We start from the raw sequence: 19926 nt of genomic DNA, 5'->3' as shown, positions 1-19926 counted from the left end.
TCTTCATCAGATGACACTCATAGGACTTCATGTTACACAATACATGTATGTTTTGTTCGGTAAAGTTCATATTTATATCCAAAAATCTGAGTTTAAATTGGCGCGTTATGTTCAGTAGTTCCAAAACATCCGGTGATTTTGCAGAGAACCACATCAATTTACAGAAATAGTCATCATAAATGTTGATGAAAATACAAGTGTTACACATTGAATTTTAGATCCACTTCTCCTTAATGTAACCGCTGTGTCAGATTTTTTTTAAACTTTAAGGAAAAGCAAACCATGCAATAATCTGAGTACGGCACTAAGATGGCAAATCAACCCAAAGAGATATCCGCCATGTTGGAGTCAACATAAGTCAGAAATAGCATTATAAATATTCACTTACCTTTGATGATCTTCATCAGAATGCACTCCCAGGAATCCCACTTCCACAATAAATGTTTGTTTTGTTCGATAATGTCCATCATTTATGTCCAAATTCCTCCTTGTTGTTCGCGCGTTCAGTACACAATCTAAACTCCCGACGCGCGTGCAAGTCCAGTGGAAAGTACGGACGAAAAGTCCAAAAAGTTCCGTTACAGGCTGTAGAAACATGTCAAACGATGTATAGAATCAATCTTTGGGATGTTTTTAACATAAAACTTCAATAATGTTCCAACCGGACAATTCCTTTGTCTTCAGAAATGCGATGGAACACAGCTAACTCTCACATGAACGCGCATTGTCAGCGCATGGCATTCTGGGAGAGACCTTACTCAATCTCCTCTCATTCGCCCCCACTTCACAGTAGAAGCATCAAACAAGGTTCTATAGACTGTTTACATCTAGTGGGAGCCTTAGGAAGTGCAACATGACCCCATTTCCACTGTATCTTGGATAAGCAAAGAGTTGAAAACCTACAAACCTCAGATTTCCCACTTCCTGGTTGGATTTCTTCTCAGGTTTTTGCCTGCCATATGAGTTCTGTTATACTCACAGACATCATTCAAACAGTTTTAGAAACTTCTGAGTGTTTTCTATCCAAATATACTAATAATATGCATATCCTAGGATCTGGGCCTGAGTAGCAGGCAGTTTACTCTGGGCTCGCTTTTCCTCCGGACGTGAAAATACTGCCCCCTACCCCAAAGAAGTTAACTTTAAGTCTATCCATAATTTTTTACACACAAGTTTGCCCCTTTTTCCTTGAACAAAGATCCCAGAGGCCTTTGTCCATACTCAGACAACAGACCACGGCCTTCAGCCTGCATTTGAGCTGTCTCTGCATCAGGAGCTAAAATACACCATTTTTATATTTGCCCTATGTTTAATATGCAGTAGTGGTATTATGATACAATGGGTAAGGCCCTGAAGGGCTTGACTTGGCCTTTTGGCTGAAGACCTAGGCTTCAGATCCCATTATCTATGCAAAAGGGTAAGGATATTTTCTCCAAAACGTTGCCTTTCCTTTCAAACCTTGACATATGGCTCATTGATAGTGTGTTGCTGTACCATGGTTAACCTAAGCCGTGCTTGTAGTCACTCTTGGAGCTTTGTCCGTTCTGTAAAAAGCTTCCGTCCAGGAATTAAAAAAGGATGCTCCATCTGACCTTTCCAAATCTGCCTAGACATGACATTTAGTCACTCTCCCATGACAGTAGCAGATAGGGCTCGAGGTTGTTTGGGCTTCCCCTCCAATTGATTGAGCAGAGCCTGGTTAGGCTGCCCCTCCAATTGGTTGAGCAGAGCCTGGTTAGGCTGCCCCTCCAATTGGTTGAGCAGAGCCTGGTTAGGCTGCCCCTCCAATTGGTTGAGCAGAGCCTGGTTAGGCTGCCCCTCCAATTGCTTTTTTCACATTGCGCTGAATACATATGGAAGAGGCAGAGCGGATACGATTAGACATGTCCACAATTTCACATGGACCCCCAATATGGCAGCAATTGACCCTTCGCTAAGCCCACCTCCTTGGTTGCAACCTATTATATATATATATATTTATTTTTAACTTTATTTATCTAGGCAAGAACAAATTCTTATTTTCAATGACGGCCTAGGAACAGTGGGTTAACTGCCTTGTTCAGGGGCAGAACGGCAGATTTTTACCTTGTCAGCTCAGGGATTCGAACTTGCAACCTTTCCAACCTTTCCAACTAGTCCAACGCTCTAACCACTAGGCTACCTGCCACCCCATATAAACCCTGGATTGCAGATGCTATGTATTGGACATTGAGAGGCTTTAAAGCCACCGGTCGGCCATATTGACACAGTCCTCCATCTGCTCCATCGGAGCAGTCCTCCATAGGAATTAATGGAATTCTGCTGTATTTAAATTAAATATTTCAAGGACAAAATTACATGTATTTAAGTATGTTTTGTTTTTGTAGTGGGAACAGTATCCTTAGTACTTTTAATGTTTTAATATATTTTTGTCATTTTTATGTTTAGCTCACATCATATAATTTAAATGTATGCATTAAGGCATCTGTAATAGAATAAATGTGTCAAAAACTAATGCAGACATTAATAAATGCATTTCTATAGCTTCCAAAATCATTTTTATAATGGAGGAGTACCACTAAGATGGCTGCGCGGTGGCTTCAATACAGCACCCCCTGTCAGTCATCCAGGGTTTATATACACTGCTCAAAAAAATAAAGGGAACACTTAAACAACACAATGTAACTCCAAGTCAATCACACTTCTGTGAAATCAAACTGGCCACTTAGGAAGCAACACTGATTGACAATACATTTCACATGCTGTTGTGCAAATGGAATAGACAAAAGGTGGAAATTATAGGCAATTAGCAAGACACCCCCAATAAAGGAGTGATTATGCAGGTGGTGACCACAGCCACTTCTCAGTTCCTATGCTTCCTGGCTGATGTTTTGGTCACTTTTGAATGCTGCGGTGCTCTCTCATCTAGTGGTAGCATGAGACGGAGTCTACAACCTACACAAGTGGCTCAGGTAGTGCAGCTCATCCAGGATGGCACATCAATGCGAGCTGTGGAGAAGGTTTGCTGTGTCTGTCAGCGTAGTGTCCAGAGGCATGGAGGCGCTACCGGAGACGGCCAGTACATCAGGAGACGTGGAGGAGGCCGTAGGAGGGCAACAACCAGCAGCAGGACCGCTACCTCCGCCTTTGTGCAAGGCGGAGCACTGCAGAGCCCTGCAAATGAACAGCCTCAATTTATTGTGGCTTGGACCCTACAAGGTATCGAAAGCATTCCATGTGACTCCAATGCTTCCACAGTTGTGTCAAGTGAGCTGGATGTCCTTTCGTGGTGGCCTTCTTGATACACACGTGAAACTGTTGATAATGAAAAACCAAGCAGCTTTGCAGTTCTTGACACGCTCAAACCGGTGCGCCTGGCACCTACTACCTATACCCGTTCATAGGCACTTAAATATTTGGTCTTGCCAATTCACCTCTTGAATGACACACATACACAATCCATGTCTCAATTATCTCAAGGCTTAAAATCTTCTGTAACCTGTCTCATCCCCTTCATCTATACTGATTGAAGTGGATTTAACAAGTGTTTCAATAAAGTGATCATAGTTTTCACCTGGATTCATCTGGTCATTCTATGTCATGGTTCCTAATTTTCGTACACTCAGTTTCTATGGAAATAGTTAGTGCCTAAAATACGGGGTTAAATACATGTATAAAAATTATAATAAATTAAATGTGTATATACAGTGGGGAGAACATGTATTTGATACACTGCCGATTTTGCAGGTTTTCCTACTTAGAAAGCATGTAGAGGTCTGTAATTTTTATCATAGGTACACTTCAACTGTGAGATACGGAATCTAAAACAAAAATCCAGAAATCACATTGTATGATTTTTAAGTAATTCATTTGCATTTTATTGCATGACATAATTATTTGATCACCTACCAACCAGTAAGAATTCGGCTCTCACAGACCTGTTAGCTTTTCTTTAAGAAGCCCTCCTGTTCTCCACTCATTACCTGTAGCCCTCCTGTTCTCCACTCATTACCTGCAAATGAATTACTTAAAAATCATACAATGTGATTTTCTGGATTTTGTTTTAGATTCCGTCTCTCACAGTTGAAGTGTACCTATGATAAAATATACAGACCTCTACATGCTTTGTAAGTAGGAAAACCTGCAAATCGGCAGTGTATCAATACTTGTTCTCCCCACTGTGTATATATATATATATATTATAAATATTTCCTGATCTTTCTTATACAATACATTCGGAAAGTATTCAGACCCCTTGATTTTTTTCCCACATTTTGTTACGTTACCGCCATATTCTAAAATTGATTTAAAAAAATTATCCTCATCAATCTACACATAATACCCCATAATGAAAAAGTGAAAACGTGTTTTTTGCAAATAAAAATCAAACAAAAAACAGAAACAGAGTATTTACACAAGTATTCATACCCTTATCTACGAGACTCGAAATTGAGCTCAGGTGCTGTTTCGATTGAACATCCTTGAGATGTTTCTACAACTTGATTGGAGTCCACCTGTGGTAAATTCAATTGATTGGACATGATTTGGGAAAGGCACACACCTGTCTATATAAGGTCCCACAGTTGACAGTGCATGTCAGAGCAAAAACCAAGCCATGAGGTCGAAGGAATTATCCGTACAGCTCCGAGACAGGATTGTGTCGAGGCACAGATCTGGGGAGGGGTACCAAAACATTTCTTCAGCATTGAAGGTCCCCAAGAACATAATGGCCTCCATTCTTAAATGGAGGACGTTTGCACAGCTATTTTCAGGTCTCTCTAGAGATGTTCAACCAAGTTCAAGTCTGGGCTCCGGCTGAGCCACTCAAGGACATTCAGAGACGTGTCCCGATAAACTCTGGAGTGACCATCGGGTTCTTAGTCAACTCCCTGACCAAAGTCCCCAAGAACACAATGTCCTCCATCATTCTTAAATGGAAGAAGTTTGGAACCACCAAGACTCTTCCAAGAGCTAGCCGCACGGCCAAACTGGGCAATTGGGGGAGAAGGGCCTTTGTCAGGGAGGTGACCAAGAACCCAATGGTCTCTCTGACAGAGCTCCAGAGTTCCTCTGTGGAGATAGGAGAACCTTCCAGAATGACCATCATCTCTGCAGCACTCTACCAGATGGAAGCCACTCCTCAGTAAAAGTCAAATGACAGCCCGCTTGGAGTTTGCCAAAAGGTACCTAAAGGACTCTCAGACCATGAGAAACAGATGATCTTTTCTGATGTAACCAAGATTGAACTCTTTGGCCTGAATGCCAAGCTTCACGCCAAATGCACTGTATCTGTCCTAGATATAGGACAGAAACTTCCTTTACATTTTTTTGTGGGGGAACTACATGTATTTGTTTATCCAAATTCAAGGTTTCATCAAATAATTTTTGAATCATTTTTTTATATGTTACGGGGTCCTAAAATTCTAAATCAAATAGCTAAATGATCCTTGGTATGACCTTCTTAAAACAATTCCATACGTTAGCTTATGGGGCTTAGCCAAGGGTAAATTGGATTTGACATTTTAGCAAATACTAAAAAATAATGTGATAATGAACTATCAATCTTGAAATTCTTCTCCAAGGTGAGCCAGCCAACAGACCAAATTATAACCGTTCTCATTCCACGGTCTGCCTCACATGCTCTCATCAGACACATCGCTTCTCCATGCCTCGCCATGCTGCCGGGGCAGGCAAAAGCAATCGATGTTAAAATCATTGAGTGCACAGGCTGTCCTAATAGACTTCATTCTGCCATAGGAAAAAAAAGAAAAAACATGTCCAGGGATATTAAATAAGCTCAGTAATAATATAGATGGCTGGCTGGGCAAGGCAAAGACATTTTCCCTACTGCGCTATTGCTTCTTCCCCCCGTGGGCAGGTGGAGGGCCGAGGCTTAAGAGCTGCTGGGGGACACCAATAATAAAGCTAAGCAAATAATTCTGTTAGCATAATGATAATGGCCATCTCCCTCGTACGATACAGCTGCTCTTAATTTCCCCAAGTGGCAATATCAGGAAGTCACAGGAATGTTTAGTGTTTGTGTCTAAGGAGTCTAAGACAGTACGACTCTGAGACAGACGATGGTACTGTAGCGTTCAAAACACTAAACCTCTACTTTCATGATAACAAGATGACAATGACAGGAGATACTACACTGCAGTGGGAGGAAAATAAGGGATGTACTGTAGTGTCTTTTGTCAGTACGACCCTCTGCACTCCATGTAACGGTTTAATTTGAATCCACCAACCATTGTAACCAAGGTTACAATAACCTTTGGGATAGTGCAGTTGAGAAACTAACACAGCCCAACCCCGAAACAAAGTTCTCACTCGTAAAAACGGTACATGCCCGTCCAACAAACGTGGCGCCACGCCCAGCCCTGTCCATCACTCAGACAGAGCAACACAGCTTCTGCCAGGTCTGTAATTTGGACGGATGGACGGCCTACAGATTGCTGTGTGTTGACCGGAAAGGTCGTACAGCAGAGCGGCTGGGGTGAGCTACGCTGTTGACATATTTAGTGATCTTCAAAGTTTAGGTTGAGAATGAAAGGAGACAGGGCATTTACCATTAGGAGCTCCTAGACTTTGCAGTGGTCTGCCAGAGGAGATCAGGCTAGCTGATTCAGTGCCTTTTTTTATATCCCTGCTAAAGACACACACTACCGTTCAAAAGTTTGGGGTCACATAGAAATGTTCTTGTTTTTGAAAGAAAAGCAAATTTTTTGCCCATTTAAAATAACATCAAATTGATCAGAAATACAGTGTAGACATTCTTAGTATTGTAAATGACTATTGTAGCTGGAAACGGCAGATTTCTTTATGGAATATCTACAGTTGAAGTCGTAAGTTTACATACACTTAGGTTGGAGTCATTAAAACCCGTTTTTCAACCACTCCACAAATTTCTTGTTAACAAACTATAGTTTTGGGAAGTCGGTTAGGACATGTACTTTGTGCATGACACAAGTAATTTTTCCAACAATTGTTTACAGACAGATTATTTCACTTATAACTCACTGTATCACAATTCCAGTGGGTCAGAAGTTTACATACACTAAGTTGACTGTGTCTTTAAACAGCTTGGAAAATTCCAGAAAATTATGTCATGGCTTTAGAATCTTCTGATAGGCTAATTGACATAATTTGAGTAAATTAGAGGTGTACCTGTGGATGTATTTCAAGGCCTACCTTCAAACTCAGTGCCTCTTTGCTTGACATCGTGGGAAAATCAAAAGAAATCAGTCAAGACCTCAGAAAAAGATTTGTAGACCTCCACAAGTCTGGTTCATCCTTGGGAGCAATTTCCAAACGCCGGAAGGTACCACGTTCATCTGTACAAACAATAGTACGCAAGTATAAACACCATGGGACCAAGCAGCCGTCATACCGCTCAGGAAGGAGACCCGTTCTGTCTCCTAGAGATGAGCATCTTCTTTGGTGCGAAAAGTGCAAATCAATTCCAGAAAAACAGCATAGGACCTTGTGAAGATGCTGGAGGAAACCGGTACAAAAGTATCTATATCCARAGTAAAACSAGTCCTATATCAAAATAACCTGAAAAGCCGCTCAGCAAAGAAGAAGCCACTGCTTCAAAACCGCCATAAAAAAGCCAGACTACGGTTTGCACATGGGGACAAAGGTCATACTTTTTGGAGAAATGTCCTCTGGTCTGATGAAACAAAAATAGAACTGTTTGGCCATAATGACCATCGTTATGTTTGGAAGAAAAAGGGGGAGGCTTGCAAGTCGAAGAACACCATCCCAACCCGTGAAGCACGGGGTGGCAGTGTCATGTTGTGTGGGTCCTTTGCTGCAGGAGGGACTGGTGCACTTCACAAAATAGATGGCATCATGAGGGTGGAAATGTATGCCGTTATATTGAAGCGACATCTCAAGACATCAGTCAGGAAGTTAAAGCTTGGTCGCAAATGGGTCTTCCAAATGAACAATGACCCCAAGTATACTTCCAAAGTGGTGGCAAAATGGCTTAAGGACAACAAAGTAAAGGTATTGGAGGGCCATCACAAAGCCCTGACCTCAAGCCTATAGAAATAAAGTGGTAATCCTAACTGACCTAAACAGGGAATTTTTACTAGGATTAAATGTCAAGAATTGTGAAAAATGTAGTTTAAATGTATTTGGCCACGGTGTATGTAAACTTCCGACTTCAACTTATTATCAGCAGCCATCACTCCTGTGTTCCAATTGTACATTGTGTTAGCTAATCCATTATTTTAAAAGGCTAATTGATCATTAGAAAACCCTTTTGCAGTTATGTTAGCGCAGCTAAAAATTGTTGTGCTGATTAAAGAAACAATAAAACTGACCGTTTTTAGACTAGTTGAGTATCTGGAGCATCAGCATTTGTGGGTTCGATTTCAGGCTCAAAATGGCCAGAAACAAATACTTTCTTCTGAAACTCGTCAGTCTATTCTTGTTCTGAGAAATGAAGGCTATTCCATGCGAGAAATTTCCAAGAAACTTAAGATCTCGTACAACGCTGTGTAATACTTCCTTCACAGAACAGCACAAACTGTCTCTCACCAGAATTGAAAGGAGTGGGAGGCCCCGGTGCACTACTGAGAAAGAGGACAAGTACTTTAGAGTGTCTAGTTTGAGAAACAGACGCCTCACAAGTCCTCAACTGGCAGCTTCAGTAAATAGTACCCACAAAACACCAGTCTCAACGTCAACAGTGATGAGGCGAGTCCTGGATCCTGGCCTTCCAGGCAGAGTTGCAAAGATCAAGCCATATCTCAGACTGGCCAATGTAAAGAAAATATTAAGATGGGCAAAAGAACACAGACACTGGACAGAGGAACTCTGCCTAGAAGGCCAGTATCCCGATGCATCCCGAATCTCTGTTTGAGTATTGGTTAGACTAAAATCATGGTGTAGAAATGTTATGCTCTTAGTGTAATTAAACCCCGTTCTCCCGTGTGCCCGTGCACAACACGGGGATTCGTAGCTAAATAGCCCAGTACTGTGTAGCCTACTCCCGACCGTCACATTGTACAGCGCCATATTTATGTTCCATCCTAACGGAAACCCAGAGGATTTTTCGTTTTTCTTGGAAAATAAACACCATAATATTAATCTAATTTATCCCAACTCTAAAAGTAATTGGAAAGGTAGATACAAATTATTTGTGACATTGTTGTTACAATAAAGGATGTAAGCAAGATGCTGTGTTTTTATTTACATTAGTGATGGACAGCTCGTGGCATTTTGAAAACAGGTTTTCAAACACTTGTAGCCCGATTATCAGGACAATAGACTCTTCATAGCCCTGCTACTGTAGGTGTGAACATCCCTCTACCTGCAATGTATTCGATGCTTAAGTACTCTGAAGTGTTACATTTCTAACTCAAAACAGCGGTACAGTATTTCTTCATCAACATCTTTATGCTTTAGTTAATAAATTAACTAGAAAAAGACATTCAAAATGCAGATAGTTATTTAAACTACATTTTAGTTGCACTTCCACCTTGCTCCACGACCATGGGGAAAACCTTGCTGAGAGGATCAATGTATTTGTTGCATTGTAGTATCGTCAATTTCTCTAGCCAAAACATTTTTATTGCTTCAAAAGTTTGGACACACCTACTTATTCCAGGATTTTTTTTAATTTTTACTATTTTCTACATTGTAGAATAATAGTGAATACATCACAACTATGAAAAAACACTTATGGAATCAGTTAAGAACAAATTCTTATTTACAAGGACAGCCTCCTCCTTCCTCCCCGTCGGGGAATTGATCCCCGGTCTCCCGCGTGCCCGCACGGCACAGGGATTATTTAGCTTAATAGCCCAGCACTGTAGCTTACTCCCTACCGTCACGTTGTACAGCTCCATATTTTCCGTTCCATCCTAATGGCAACCCAGAGGGTTTTTCGTTTTTCTTGGAATAGAAACAACATAATATTAATCAAATAAATTAAGCAAAATTTCTTAATCAGTCCCATATACTATGTTTTCACAAAAACACGTTTTCAATTCTCTAGTACAGCCACTATTGAAAGCTATCAAATCCTTCACAAAGATGCCCTCTGGTGGTCAAACTAGCACTAACTAGCATTAATGGTACCAGTGGTTGGCACTTAAATAACGTGCCAAAGAATTTTGTGGCGCCACGCAAGCTGTGCTGCAGTACGCTGCAACTTTTAAAGGACAAACCACTGTATGTGGCAGCACTGCAAGCTCCATCACAGGGAGAATATTCGATTTGGAAAAGCTATTAGGCCTAAATACGAAGGCCAGATGCATATTTTTCCAAGGGATCCTAAAGGACATGTTTTACAATTTGGTGCCTCTTATATTCTGTCTTGTACTGCTTCCTTTACCATGCCTCAACTAGCTAACTCTGCTACTTCAACTTATACTGCTGCTGCTGTTGATAAAAGCAGTAACATTAAAATGGTGGTGGTGATGATGATGACGGTGATGATCCTGGTGGTCATATTAACACAACACCCAGCAGTAGTGCAGTAGCCATACTGTGTGTTTATTTTCATGGTCCACGCCAGCTGTTGTTGCCAGGGAACTGTTCATAAAGGGAGGTAATGGTGTGCTTTCTTTGACATTCTCTCTCTCTCGCTTCCTTCTCTCTCACTCTCGTACCTTCACTCTCTCTCAAATTAAATTGCTCCCTTTTTCTCTCTCTCTTGTCCCCTCTCCTCTCTCTTTCTCTTGCCCTTTCTATTCCCTTTCTCTGTCTCTCTTTCTTACCTTTCTCTCTTTCTTTCCCCTCTGCATCTCTCTGTCTCTCTCTCACTTTCCCCGTCTCTCTGTCTCTTTCTTCTCTCCCTTTCTTCTCCCCTTGCTCTCATTAGCACTGTACATAATACAGAGGCTGATCTTTCTTCTGAACACCAAAGGGAGCTAAGGGGGGCCTTATTAGTGTTTAGGCAGCATTCAAAGGTGGCCCGGGCTGATGTACCCACTTTTATAATCCTGTTTCTGTCTTAACTGTTGTTGAGAAGGGCCTTTTATGGCTTTCTTACATAAAGCGTCTTTGACGTCCAGACAGTCTAGTTAGCGGGGCAGATTTTTTTTCTTATTTGATCTTGTTTCCCTTCCCGGATACTACAAGGACAGCAGACGGTGTTGGAAGTTCATAAACCTTACAATGACTGTCGTTAGTCTTGAAGGGACATATTTTATTTTGACTAATTGCACCCTGCAAAGGAACACCTCTAGATAACCTATCGATATAACAACTATTCCCCTAAAACGATAATTAAAAAGAAACAAAAGTTTTATCTGGGGCACTCCTTCACACACTCCAACAACCTTAAAGTCAGAATCTCTGAAATTATTTTATTATTGGTTAAGTTGTCTTGTACACGTTTGCAGCTAAAAGCTGAATTGCAGTATATAGACAAAAAAGAAACAAGAAAAAAAGGAGATAACAGTTAGCTAGCTGAAGAAAAAATAAATGGAGAGCAGCTAAGTCTAGCTTCAGAGAGTGCCTGCTCCTGGTAATGGCATCTATTCTGCTGGCAGCTGAGTTGGGTGGTAGGGACAGGATTGATGATGGTAATGGAGCTGGAGTTGTCCTCTCTTCAGACGTTGTTCTTGTCAATCCTCAGCTCCCTCTTTAGCCACTGGGTGACTCCTCCACTATGCTTTCTCTGCTGCCGGCACACCACACACCAGTCCAGAGTATAATGTCTTCCTCACTACGAGGGAGCCTCCTGCCGTCACCACACTGCAGTTCACTCACAGCCACTTGTGGGTGAAGAAGGCAGAATGCATCTTTTGAAAGCTAACAGTCAGCTAAGATAGCTAGCCAAGCAATCATTAAGGTTCTGTACAATAATGACACCCAAACCATACTGCAAGCCCCCCACCCCCATGTCACAAGCCTGTTTCATTTCACACAAATGTTGTAAACAGCGTAAGCAGCTACTGTATGGATGACACATGGATCAAGCCATCCCTTTAGAGCCTGGCAACTAACAGCCATTCTTCAGTACCTGCTATCTATGACTGGGTGGTGGTGGTGGAAGAGAGTAGAACCTGACCAGTCTGCGTGTGGTGGCTAGTCAGGCCAGTCATGTTAATGGATGAGCAAAAGATTGTTACTGATGGACCAGAAAGGTCAATGGTGTCGATGTTGCCTGCCACAGGCCCCATGGACTGTTGACAAACTGCACCTCAAAGAAGAGAGAAGAAAGGCTTGGAGCACAGTGGACAGTGTGCTGCTGTGAAGATAGGAGGTTACAGTAAGAGAATGTGGACCAGTAGAGGCTGGTGGAGGGAGAAATCAGAGGATGGGCTCATTGTAATGGTTGGAAGGAGCCTGTCCTGTGATTTGTCCTTCCACTAGCCTCCACTAGGAGGCTACGTATTGAGGCCCAAACTCGGAAAGACCTTCGAATGGCATAGTAAAAAATAAAATCTCACAAAGATTTACCTAACTACAATACAAACGTTCCAGAGTTTGAAGAGTTGAGAGAGTCTGGCCAACTTCAGAGCTGGATGTCATGTTTCTACCTCTAAGCATTCCAGGCCTGGATTCCACTTATAATGACAGGTCCACATTTTTAGCTTGTTTTTMAAAATATTCTGCCAATATTGCCCACCAGGCACAAACATGACTGAGGTGCAATTATGGGTTTAAGGTTGGCAGTAGAAAAGAGAAAACCTCTGTGGATCTATAGCAGCATCTACATTGGGGACTACAGCAGTAGTGTCTAGTTTTCGCAAATGTCATATCCAATTTACACAAACCATGCACCATTTGAGCACTACTATTAAACTAAGTTCCCAGTATTAAATGTTAAAATCCGCTCCAAGGCAGTGTTCCGAGGAACATGAAGGATTTTATGAAGTGATGTATTGGCATCGTTATTTTCTAATCTTTTTGGAACTCTTTAGAGAGTATCTCTGGTCATACAGGTAGTTCTTGTTTTGGGTTTTCTATCATGCTGCTTGACCCTGGAAAACAAGTATTTGGTCTTTCAAAATGAAGTGTAATGTTAATGACCACAGTGACAGTTGGTAGGGAGAGACCTTCCAGGTAATCCAGTGTTCCTTTAAGAAAGTACCTAAAGAACAGGTCTGACTATATTTCCTCTCCCAAATCTGATCCATACCAGCAGCAGCAGCCTGGTTTTCCCAAGTGGTCCCCCATCCACGTATCAATCAGGTCTAGTCCTTGGGAAACAGCAGGATGCTATCGCACCCATTATTGCTATAAAATAAAACCAAAGCATTCCCTGCACTAGCATCCAGGTAAACCGTCTAGAATATGATAATCTCATAATAGTAAGGAATAGAGTGGGCTCTTCCAATGGTCTCTAGTTAAGTGTTGTGAAAGTATACAAACAACTCTCAATTATACACAACCACCCTCAATTTTGTACAGGGATTTGAAGTCCGATTTTGTCCTCAGACAAGTCCTCCGGAACACTTGTTTTGTGAACTTCCCAACCACACGTCTGTACATTTCACATCACGTAGCCTACATAAACTTGGAATGAAGAAACATTAAGCAGACTGAAGCCTAGCTACTTTATAAACTTGTAACAGAACTAATGACTTGCATGTCACATTGACGCACTCTCTCCCCACATTTCTCCCCTCTCTCTCTCTCTCTCTCTCTCTCTCCTCTCTCTCTCTCTCTCTCTCCTCTCTCTCTCTCTCTCTCTCTCTCGCTCTCGCTCTCGCGCTCTCTCTCTCTCTCGCTCTCGCTCTCGCTCTCTCTACAGATAAACCGGAGGTGAAGATCATAGTTGAGTTTCCTGATGGGCTGCCAAGGGAGGGACAGAACATGGAGCTGTCATGCCAGGCCAAAGGCAAACCCCAGTAAGACACACCACACACACATACACACCACACAACCCACACATGTAACTTTAAATTAGGATTTTGCCAAATGGCGGGAATGCAGCGAACAGAGCTGTACATGTGTACATCAGTGTACATCAGTAGGAGTGAGTGAATAAAATCTCTTGGGAAACCCCGACCCCCCCCAAATGGCACATTACAACCTATTTGTTGGGATAATTGTGTTGCTCTATAACCTGTTTGTTCATATGCCTTGCGATCGTGGTATATAGGCCTAAAGGCCGAGACAATAAGAAGACACAGTGGCAGAATAAATCCAAGCACACCTTTGTTTCATCACAAAACAGGAGAACAACCTCTGTCCAGTGAAGTCCACAAAGTATATTGCATGTAACAAATAGTTACATAACCTACAGTATGGTCAAGCAAGTCACTGTTACTGACATTTTCTGACCACTAAACAACTATTGATTTAGAACCACAGAGTTACCGCAAGTCGCAATGAAAACAGGAGCTGCCTCCACTAATCCAGCACCATTTCAACTTCAACATTTCAGCATCATCAAATCACCTCTGCTTAATCTAATACAGTGACAACTAAAAGATACCAAAAACAATTTAGTCCAGTCAACGTATGCTAAATATGATGTGGCTGTCCATGGTTCTGACTTCTGTGTGTGTTCGTGCGTTCGTGCAATGACCGTTTGGGACACAAACGGTCATTACATGACGCCGTCAGCCGTGCGATCCCCGCGAAGACCTTACATCATTACGAAGCCTCCTGTCCCGAGGCGCATTAATTGTGAACAATACATGTCAGATGTGTACACACACACACACACACCCCACAGGCCCCTCCCTCCCTCTCCCCTTCAAGTTTTGCACTCAGCAGGGAGAGTAAAGGCGGATCTCACCCGTATTAATTTAATAAAGATGAAAATACAATCAATACAGTGGGCCAGAGAATTGGTAGTCATTTTCATTAGAGCTTGTGAGAGTTCTCTGAACTCATTACTAAGCCGAGATAGTGACAGGCTCTGGCCGTGTGTCCATTTGTATTCTATCTACCTTCCTCTCTTCCKCCACTGCCTCCCTCTCTCTCTCCATCCTCCTCTCCCTCTCTCTATCTCTCATGTGTCACCCCACCCCCCAGTAAATCTCTTTTTCTAGGTCATTACTCCATTTTTAGGCTGACACTGTGTGTGTATATTTAACCTCTGATTCCGGTTCCCTAAGATTCTTGCCCCGACGAGGGATTCCAATTTGCTCTCTCGAGCCGCCCGCCGCCGCAGCCATCAAATGTTTTTTCACCCCGCCACAAAGGCGAGAGTTCAACTGTTACTGAGCTCAAACTGCTCTTTTGTTTCAAGGCTTAGCCCTTTTTCTCTTTCTTCCTCCCTTTTTTCTCTCCCTCCCTCCCTTGCTCTCTCCAAACCAAGTGTTTTCAAATGGAAGGAAACAAGTTTAAACAGCAACACAAAAACAGAACAACAAGAGAGAGTCCTCGGCACCCACTCAAGGGACATCGGCGTGTTAGCTAGCTAGCAGCCAGCCATTGAAAGTTGCGAGAGCAAAACAGAGTTAAGAGGCGCTTTGTTTTTCCCCCCTCGGTGGCTTCTGGTTCTTACATAGCTCATCAAAGAAATGGGATCCAGATCCAGCACTTCCTGTAAGCTTCCTGCCAAGGTAGTGAGGGAACAAAGATGGCTGGGTAATGTAGTTAGCCACATCACTAGGCCAGGAACATAAAAGGCTCCCCACCTAAATAGCACACACATATACACACACAAATAGTTTGGCAATCAAAGGTGAAAGAATCTCATTGGGTGTGTTGATGTTTACCCTATCGGATGCGCCCTATCGGAGCCTTAAAAGGGGAAACAAACAAGAACTTCAAATATATATATATATATATATATATATATATATATATATATACTTGGGGTGGTGATTGATTTAGCCCGCCAGGTACAAAGGAACCAATTGAATATAGTCCAAAAAAGGTAACATATCTTTATTTGTAATTATTTGGCATAATATGTATTCAAGATCTAGATCTAGGGGAAACGATGTGTCTGACCAATGAAATTACTGTCCCCTCGCTCTCCTATGGAGCCAATAGAATAGTTCCAAAGGTGAAAACACGGATTATTTGATCACTGAGTGACATTGCTGTCCCCTCTCTCTCTCTGTAGTCCTCAGCAGATCAACTGGGTGAAGGTGGATGATGACCTGCCCTCACACGCCCTCATCACCGGCCCGGACCTGTACATCGAGAACCTCAACAAGACCTACAACGGCACCTACCGCTGCTTCGCTGCCAACTCAGTGGGCGAGTCGTATGACGACTACATCCTCTACGTCTACGGTACGTACCTCTCGATTCAACACGGTCTCTCTCTCTCTTTATCTTTCAATCATCCCCCTCTCTCTCTCGGATGACTACAGAACCAGTCAAGAGTTTGGACACACCTACTCATTCAAGGGTTTTTCTTTATTTTTACAGTAGAATAATAGTGAAGACATCAAAACTATGAAATAACACATATGGAATCATGTTGTAACCAAAAAAAGTGTTAAACAAATCACAATATATATTTTATTTGAGATTCTTCAAAGTAGCCACCCTTTGCCTTGATGACATCTTTGCATACTCTTGGCATTCACCTGGAATGCTTTACCAACAGTCTTGAAGGAGTTTGCACATATGCTGAGCACTTGTTGGCTGCTTTTACTTCACTCTGCGGTCCAACTCATCCCAAACCATCTCAATTGGGTTGAGGTCGGGTGATTGTGGAGGCCAGGTCATCTGATGCAACACTCCATCACACTCCTTCTTGGTCAAATAACCCTTACACAGCCTGGAGGTGTATTGGGTCATTGTCCTGTTGAAAAACAAATGGTAGTCCCATTAAGCGCAAACCAGATGGGATGACGTATCGCTGCAGAAGGCTGTGGTAGCCATGCTGGTTAAGCGTGCCTTGAAGTCTAAATAATTCAATGACAGTGTCACCAGCAAAGCACTCCCACACCATCACACCTCCTCCTCCATGCTTCACGGTGGGAACCACACATGCGGAGATCATCCGTCCACCTACTCTGCATCTCACAAAGACACAGCGGTTAGAACCAAAAATCTAAAATTTGGACTCATCAGACCAAAGGACAGATTTCCACTGGTCTAATGTCCATTGCTCGTGTTTCTTGGCCCAAGCAAGTCTCTTCTTCTTATTGGTGTCCTTTAGTAGTGGTTTCTTTGCAGCAATTCGACCATGAAGGCCTGATTCACGCAGTCTCTTCTGAACAGTTGATGTTGAGATGTGTCTGTTACTTGAACTCTGAAGCATTTATTTGGGCTGCAATTTCTGAGGCTGGTAACTCTAATGAACTTATCCTCTGCAGCAGAAGTAACTCTGGGTCTTCATTTCCTGTGGTGGTCCTCATGAGAGCCAGTTTCTTCACAATGCTTGATGGTTTTTGCGACTGCACTTGAAGAAACGTTCAAAGATCTTGAAATGTTCTGCTTTGACTGACATGCATGTCTTTAAGTAATGATGGACTGTCATTTCTCTTTGCTTATTTGAGCTGTTCTTGCCATAATATGGACTTGGTCTTTTACCAAATAGGTATATCTTCTGTATACCACCCCTACCTTGTCACAACACAACTGATTGGCTCAAACACATTAAGAAGGAAAGAAATTCCACAAATTAACTTTTAACAAGGCACACCTGTTAATTGAAATGCATTGCAGGTGACTACCTCATGAAGCTGGTTGTGAGAATGCCAAGACTGTTCAAAGCTGTCATCAAGGCAAAGGGTGGCTACTTTGAAGAATATAAAATAAGTTTAACACTTTTTTGGTTTTACTACATGATTTCACATGTGTTATTTCATAGTTTTGATGTCTTCACTATTATTCTACAATGTAGAAAATAGTAAAAAATAAAGTAAAGTAGGTGTGTCCAAACTTTTGACTGGTAATGTACATACTCTGCGTGTATGGTACGTACCTTCCACCACTCTCTCTTTCTTTTTATCCCCCCATCCCCTATCTCTCTATTCCTTCTGATATTCTATATTCATGGTACGTATCTCCCACCCACCTCTCTCTATCCATCTCTCTCTCTCTTTATCCCCCATTCCCTCTCTCTCTCTTTCCCTCTCTCTCTCCCCACAGCGTTATCTGAACACAGTTCAATACCATTGATTCGAATGACATTTCCTTCCCTGCAGGACATTACCATCTAATCTGGCCATTTTCCCTCCGCAAAATGTACTCGGCTGATATAGCTTACTGAGCCTTACTAAGCCTGCGGGAGAAATTATTTGGCTGCTATTTTCAGAGGGCATTAATGGACTGAGAATAACCTTTTTAAAAAAGGTCTTGTTGCCTGACAGATGAATGCTGAATAATGGAAGAGCAGGAGGTAGTGTTAATGACGAATGTGGTAAAACAACGAGGCTCGTGAAAGACTGTGAAGCGTTTTTTTCCACCTTTTTTTTGCCCTTGTTAAATGTGTTTATGGACGGAGCCGTTTGGATTGATAGATGAAGCTAGGGAATGTGTGTCTGTATGTTAAGTGTTAGACAAAGATAGAGAGATGGGCAGTGAGTGAGTGAGTGAGTGAGTTATATTCATAAACATTTTGTGTATGTGAACACAGTCGCTCTGCCATCACAGACAATATATGACTATCAGCGAGTCCCGGTTCCTTCTTCCACTTCTCACTGCTTGTGTTCCAAAAGCTAGCCTCAGCTCAAGGTGTAAATGCTGTGGTTGGTAATTGCACCAGGGTTTTTTCCACATCTCTCCACCAGCTTTGAACCTCCGCTCTGGGCACGTGAGAGCGCCCTCTACTTTTCCCTCCTCTCCTACTGTGAGAAACAAACAACACAGGCAACATGTGGACTGCAGAAAAGAGAAAAAGATAGCTCTCCTCCCATTAACATCAGCCTCTATGATAATAAAGCCTCTGTCTGCTCTTTGATGACTTTGGTTTCTGCACCCCCGCTCTAACATTTAGGTAGTGCCCGTAATGGCATCATATTCCCTACATAATCCACCACATTTGATCTGAGCCCTGTGGGCCCAGGTCAAAAGTAGTGCACTATATCGGGAATAGGGTGCCATTAACCACGCAGCCCTACTGTAATTCAGTCGTGCATCATGTCCCACATTAAACTTGGTAATGAAGGGATGTACAGGGCAATGCAGGGCCCGGGCTGTCTGCGCCTAATCTTGCGCCATGTTCCTCTAACACGCACATGCAAGTGCGCGCAAAATTCACCGGAGCGGCAAGATGTTAGCGAAGCGAACTCACTGACACTGAAATATCCTCCCCTCTCTCCAGCTCTCAACTCAAAGACAGGCAGTGATGGCATCTGCGTGTAGCTGCACACATTCCCCTTCAAATTCACAGACAGACATATTCTTATTACAAACACAGCAGCCCCGACATATCGGTGATGGCAAGCGAGTCACACACTGACATACATACACACACAAACAGTGATGCACACACATGTTAATACAAATGTTGTCTGAGCCATTATGAAAATATACCTCAGGGTTCTGCTAAAATACATAATTTAAAAAATCAAACAAATCTGCAAAAGTGAGTAATGTGTGTGTGACATTCAGAGATGTTTATAGTTAAGTGTTTATTTCAGGTATTACTAGCTACACTGGTACTACATGTTTTCACTATAATGCACTTTCCTGCTGGTTAAGTCATGGCAAATTACAATAGGAAATCCATTTGAGTTATTACTGTCCCAGTATGCTCAGTGGGGGGCTCAATATCCTCTAGGTTGGAGTGGTCTGGAAATGTAATGTGTTATAGGCTTTCCCCCCCTTCCATCATTTACCATTCACTCCTGAACCAATCAAAGCTCCCGTACAGTAAGTCAAGAAGCCTCCCCATCCTGCCTCCCCTCAGTCAACAGGCAGAACAGATGTAGCACTGGCACCCATCCCTCTAATACGTTTGTTTCCTCGACTATTGRGAAACTAAGTGATGGAGAGCACCGGGAGTGCAGCTGACACTAACCTGCTTACCGGGAGAAAGAATGCATTCCCCGGTACCCATTTCTTCAAGTGGCCCGTGGAAAAAGGAAAATCGGTGGGGCCCTGCAGTCGAATGAG

General features: G+C 42.5%; 1 protein-coding gene across 4 annotated transcripts in view; it reads left to right on the top strand.

Moving 5' to 3' along the window:
* Positions 1-19926, top strand: part of LOC111951005 (cell adhesion molecule 1-like) — a 648521-nt gene that overhangs the window by 432847 nt on the left and 195748 nt on the right. For all 4 annotated transcript variants that reach the window (XM_070434393.1, XM_023968962.2, XM_070434392.1 and 1 more), the window contains 2 exons: positions 13700-13796; positions 15974-16146. In XM_070434393.1, the coding sequence (XP_070290494.1) occupies positions 13700-13796; positions 15974-16146 (270 nt within the window). The remainder of the gene's footprint in view (positions 1-13699; positions 13797-15973; positions 16147-19926) is intronic.

This window comes from Salvelinus sp. IW2-2015, linkage group LG23 (assembly GCF_002910315.2).
Source record: "Salvelinus sp. IW2-2015 linkage group LG23, ASM291031v2, whole genome shotgun sequence".
In the NCBI taxonomy this organism is placed as follows: domain Eukaryota; kingdom Metazoa; phylum Chordata; class Actinopteri; order Salmoniformes; family Salmonidae; genus Salvelinus; species Salvelinus sp. IW2-2015.
The sequence above is the reverse complement of the archived record's forward strand: the minus strand, read 5'-3'. Positions and strand labels throughout refer to the sequence as shown.